Below are 6291 nucleotides of genomic sequence, written 5' to 3'. Positions count from 1 at the left end.
ATTAAATCATTCCCACAGATGAAGTGTGAAGAGGTGAAAGCAGATGATAATACTTCCACCATAAAGCAATTTGTGCTCTTGGGATTTTCTGACCTTCCAAACCTCCAACGGTTACTATTTGGAGTGTTCTCCACCATTTACGTTATTATCTTAATTGGAAATAGCCTCGTAATAACAATAACCAGGCTTGACAAGGCACTACAGAAACCCATGTATTTTTTCCTGGCGCATCTTTCCTCGTTGGAAATCTGTTACGTGTCCGTCACTCTCCCTAGGATTCTGGTGAACCTTTGGACTCAGGATAGAAGCATTTCTATGCTGGGCTGTGCCTCCCAGATGTGCTTCTTCCTCGCGTTGGGAGCCACTGAGTGTTTCCTCCTGGCAGTAATGGCCTATGACCGCTACGTGGCCATTTGCAACCCTCTGCACTACCCTCTAGTCATGAACCAGAAGATGTGTATCCAACTGGCTGTTGGCTCCTGGATCGGTGGAGTCCCAGTCCAGATAGGACAAACATGTCAGATTTTCTCTCTGCATTTCTGTAATTCTAACCAAATCAACCACTTCTTCTGCGACATACCCCCCATCCTCCAGCTAGCCTGTGGGGACCTCTTTGTACATGAGATATCGGTCTATGTAGTAGCTATGTTGTTTGTTGCACTTCCTTTTGTGTTGATACTTGTCTCTTACAGCAAAATCATTTCCACCATTCTCAAGTTGCCAACCGCCAGGGGACGGGCCAAAGCTTTTTCCACCTGTTCTTCCCACCTGCTGGTCGTGTTTTTATTCTTTGGATCCGCTACCATTACCTACTTAAGGCCCAAGTCCAATCATTCTGCAGGAACTGACAGACTGCTCTCTCTTTTCTATACCACAGTGACGCCAATGTTTAATCCCCTGATATACAGTCTTAGGAACAAGGATGTGACTGCAGCCCTGAGAAAACTATTACTTAAAAAAATGGTGTGATGAGTTTAGCTGTCCACGTTTTAGCCGCTCGCCACACGGGTATCAGGGAAACATTTCAAATCTCTACGCTCCCTTTAAGGAATTAACCACTTCAGCTTATGATAGACTTCTAGATGCAATAAGTTGTATCCAGCCTACAATTTATTGTGCTTGGACACATACCAGGCAAATTAATCTGTCTTCAGTGCTCCAAGCCTAAAGAGTAATCCCAACTCAGGAATAAAATAGTAATGTGCACCACAGATTTCATATGAAATTAGAACATAAAAGAAATTCATATAAAATAGAATTCCATCTTTCAAGATTTTTCACTTGATTACGCTAAACAATGTATGAGATTATTTACCTAAATAATTTCTTCAATCTTCACACTTGTATTTGTTAACATTCTTTGATTCTAGAGGTGCCTGGGTGGCTTAGTTGGTTATAAGTGCCCAACTCTTCATTTTGGTTCAGGTCTTAATCTCATGGTCATGAGCTCGAGCCCTGAGTCTGGCTCCGTGCTGAGAATGGAGCCTACTTAAGAGTTTCTCTCTTTTTCTGCCCCTCTTCCACGTGCGTGCTCACCGTCTCTCTCTCTCTCTCTCTCTCTCTCTCTCTCTCTCTCTCTCTCTCCTCTCTCTCTCTCTCTCTCACAAAAATAAATAATAAAAGTTAAACAACAATAATGAAAAACTTTCTTTGATTCTATAGTCAGAGACTGGAAATGGCACGTAAACAATAAATGTTGAATGAGTGAATCTACTAAGTGAATAGGTGAATTAATATGGTTGTGATATACCTCAGATTTTTGGCCAAATAAGAGCTTTCGGAGCATCAGCAAACATTGAAAGCATATTTATTTAACCTACTATGCAACAACGTGGAATCACTCCGATCATAATACCAAAAGAAAATCTTACATTCAGTTCACTTTCTTCCTAGTAACTTCCAGCCAGAAGTTATTGCACATATTTCTTAATGTATATTTACTTTTTAAGAGAGACAGAGTGCAAGTGGGGGAGGGGCAGAGAGAAAGGGAGACACAGAATCTGAAGCAGCTTCCAGGCCCCACCCTGTCAGCTCAGAGCCCAACTCAGGGCTTGAACCCACAAACCGTGAGATCATGACCTGAGCCAAATTCAGGTGCTTAACCAACTGAGCCACCCAGGCACCCCTGAACATATTTCTATGTTTAACTCAATAATTTTGGCCTCAAAGTAATTTGCTTTTAATTTTTTTCATTTATTCTTTAATAGAACTCTGAACCGCTACTCCTATGCCAATTCATATTTTAAAAGTAAAGTGTCTATGGGGTGCCTGGGTGGCTTAGTCCGTTGGTTCAGTCAGTTAAGAGTCCGACTTCGTCTCAGGTCGTGAGCTCACAGTTCATAAGTTCGGTTGAGCAACCAGCTTCAGCTCAGGTCATGATCTCGCAGTCCGTGAGTTCGAGCCGCGCTTCGGGCTCTGTGCTGACCGCTCAGAGCCTGGAGCCTGCTTCAGATTCTGTGTCTCCCTCTTTCTCTGCCTCTCCCCTGCTCTCTCTCTCTCTCCCTCTCTCTCTCTCAAAAATAAATAAACGTTAAAAATTTTTAAAGAAAATAAAATATCCATGAGTTTGAAAGTGAAGGAATGTGTTACAGGTTATTTCAGATTTATGCAAAGTCCTTACAGTAGCATTTACCTTAGTGTGCCTATTCCTTTATGCCTTCCACCCTTTCTAAAATGTTGGAAATTTTTAAACCTTTGAACTGGTTTTATCAAGGAAAGGGATCACCTGTCAATAGAACCACAAATGCCTGTCTCCCAATCCCAGATCTCAAGCCAGTCACTGGCATGAAGAGATTGTTGAGTGCATCTGTCTCTGAGACTTCTGTTAGTAGTTCTTTGACAATTATTATGTTCAGTAGTTTTAGCTGTAATTGTATATATACTTATAAAACAATATTAGCTCCCGTTCTTTATTTTTTAATGTGTTTATTTATTTTTGAGAGAGAGAGACAGCATGAGCAGGGGAGGGGTAGAGGAGGGGCAGAGGATCCGAAGCAGGCTCTGTACTGATAGCAGTGAGTCCGATGCAGGGCTCAAACTTATGAACCATGAGATCATGACCTGAGCCAAGTAGGACACTCAACCGACACAGCCACCCAGGTGCCCCTTGCCTCTTTTTTAGATGGCTACATTTTATGTCATTAACCTTTTACATCTTCTACAATCTAACATAATGTACTACCTTTATTTATTTAGGCATTTTATCCATGAAGTATATGTGTTTATATCCCTCCCCATTAATGTTTTATATACCAATTTTTATATGGTTATGATAAAGCCCATGATGGTGATAATTATGGTGATGATAGTGATGATAAAGATACGAGTGGTGGTGTTTTCTGTTTCTGACATTTAGTAAAGCTCGAATCACAATATGATGGAAATAGTGTTATCCCAAGAGTTCAGACAACTAAATTTTAATCTTTGCTTTACCCATATCTTGAGCAATTCATTTAGCTACTTTTTCATTACATTAAAGAACAGCAATTCAACTGAGTACATCTTAAAGTTATTATTGGCTTTTGTCAGTAATTCATGAATTGGGTAGTATCCAATTCAACAGGTAGGAAGGAGCTCCAAAGAGCTACACAAGGCAAGGGGACTTTATAGGCAGGAAGAAGCAGGAACAAGGAAGTTATGCTAGGCAAAAATTGAATTGGTTACGGCAAAATTACTTTCCTTATAAGGCATGGAGGGATATATCAGGCAGATTACCAAGCTTGATTACCTTGATTGAGTGGTTTTAGATTACATTTTTGGGAAAGCCAAAACTGGAGCTAAGTTTTCATTTGGTGCTGTGGGGCTTAACATAAGCGACTCTATTTTGGGCCTGTTGTCTTGTCTTTAACAATTCACAATAAATAAAATGGGAAAAACACACTATTTTCTATTAACTCCCAGGATTATTATAAGGATCAATATATACCTGGCATGGAGAAGCATTTGGAAGAGTTTAAAGCACCAAAAATGGTAGTGTTGGCTGTTTTTCTCAGGGAAATCACTAGCTGTGTTGTATTTTATATTCAAATACATAGAGATAATCAATATACGGCTATTTTTGAGGGAATGGGATATTCCACAATATGAATTACTTAGGGAATAAAACCTATTTATCTACAAATTAGAATTATTTTCCTGTTACTTTATTTATGCTCAGTTTTTAAAAATGTGTTACTTAATTCCTTGCTCATCTAAACAAGGATTATGGAACAGAGCTAAATATACATTAACACTCGAATGAAATATAACATTTCTATCATTATGAACTCAGTGTCAATTAAGAATTGTATGATTATGACTTCCTTAACACTTTTACAAAATTCCTTGAAACCTTTGTTTTTTCTCTTTTTGTATCCCTTGACTTCCCAGTCTGTTAATTCACAATGAGACAGACTCTGGAAATTACTACGTGGATTCGTTTAATTATATATGATATCCCTTATGGCTAATATAATTGAGGCTGATTGAAATTTATGAGCCACAAACTATATTTAGCTTATCAAATTGATAATCTGACCTTACACATAATTCTCTGACTAACCCATGATTGTTAGTGAGGGCTCCACACATTTTTTTGATATAAAGACCAAGAAGTTATTCTCATGCACCTTCTTTTTTTTCCTGATTTTTATATTATACCAGTCTTCTAGATAGTGCCATTTTCTGACTTCTGGCCACTCAACATATGGGGAATGCAGTATATAACTTGGTGTGCCATTTGCTAAAGATTTACATTGTTATGTCAAAATAGGTGTCAGTATATACATCATCAAGAATATGTATATTTAATGAGAAAGGAAACATGCACATTCCTGTCTAAACTTGTATTGGATGAGTGTTACTATTTGTAGAAGATTGCCTCTTTCCAAGGGCTATTTACACATTGTTTTCTCAACAAAGTGACAACTTTGACATAATGTTCCTCTGAAGAAAACACTATTAAAAAATAAGCAGAGAGAGACACCCGGGTGGCTCAGTCAGTTAAGCAACTGACTCTTGGTTTCGGCACAGATCATGGTCTCATGGTTCATGGGATTGAGCCCCACATCGGACTCTGCGCTGACAATGCAAAGCCTGCTTAGTATTCTTTCTCCCACTCTCTCTGCCCCTTCCCCTCCTCCGCTCATGTGCGTGCACGCACACACACACACACACACACACACACACATTCTCTCTCTCTCTCTCTCTCTCAAAATAAAGAACTTTGAAAAATAAGAATAGTTACCTATAGGAATGTAGTAGTTATATTTTACAAAAGCTTATTTTATCAAGGGATGGTATGACATATGAAAAATATGTGCCTTTACAGGATATATAAAAGATTTTAACATACTGCTTTCAGTCACAAAGTACTACGTGGCCTATTTTCTCTAGTGACTTCTAGAGGCTAAGCATACTACTTGGCTGGCCAATGGCCAGAAAGGAAACAAGTTCTTCAGTCCTGAAACGTCAGAGAACTGAATTCTGTTAATTGTCTAATAGAGCAAGGAAATGGAGTACTCACAAGAGCTCCGGAAAGAAGTGCAGCCCTGCCCATACCTTGATTTTTGCTCATTGAGACCCATGTAGCACCTACGATCCACGGAGCTCTAAGATAATAAGTGTGTGTTATTAGGGGCACCCGGGTGGTTCAGTCAGTTAAGCATCTGACTTCATCTCAGGTCATGATCTCCAAGACCCACATCAGGCTCTCTGCTGGCCATGCAGAGACCACTTGGGATCCTCTTTCTTGATCTTTCTCAGCCCCTCCGCCACTTGTGTTTTCTCTCAAAAATAAATAAGCATTAAAAAAAATAAAGTGAGTTATTACAAGTCAACCCATTTGTGACAATTTATTACAATAGCAATAGAAAACGAATACGGAGATTCACATATAACATGGGAGATGTTGTAGCCTGCCTCAGAATATACTGAAGTAAATCTTCTATCCTATAACCAATGTAACTACAGAGTTTGAGGACTTTAAACGCTCAACCTCCCAGCCCCCTTCCAGCTAAGTATGAGTGGATGACTCCATGTTGACTGAGGTGATAAATGTAGATCTCAGCTAGTGGCTCTATCTTTTGCTTCCATTTTCTTTCCTTCCTGAAAGGTTGCAGACATCATATCTAAGAATGGAAAATCAGGAAGATGAGAGAAACAGGGCTTTCTGATACATGTTAAAAGCCCTAGACTATTTCCCCCATTCCCCAGAAATTTTGATGTGTGAAGCAGATAAATATGTTTTATTGTATATGCCTAAATACAACCCTAAAGGAGAATACACCTACAATATTAATGTTTCACAATGTC

At 39.2% G+C, this 6291-nt stretch overlaps 1 protein-coding gene across 1 annotated transcript; it reads left to right on the top strand.

Moving 5' to 3' along the window:
- LOC102965226 (olfactory receptor 10AG1-like) lies at window positions 1-969 on the top strand. Its single transcript, XM_007088772.2, has one exon. The coding sequence runs from the start codon at window positions 19-21 to the stop codon at window positions 967-969; it is 951 nt and encodes a 316-aa protein (XP_007088834.1). The 5' UTR covers window positions 1-18.
- The last annotated feature ends 5322 nt before the right edge of the window (window positions 970-6291 follow it).

This window comes from Panthera tigris, chromosome D1, assembly GCF_018350195.1.
Source record: "Panthera tigris isolate Pti1 chromosome D1, P.tigris_Pti1_mat1.1, whole genome shotgun sequence".
Taxonomy (NCBI): domain Eukaryota; kingdom Metazoa; phylum Chordata; class Mammalia; order Carnivora; family Felidae; genus Panthera; species Panthera tigris.
The sequence above is the reverse complement of the archived record's forward strand: the minus strand, read 5'-3'. Positions and strand labels throughout refer to the sequence as shown.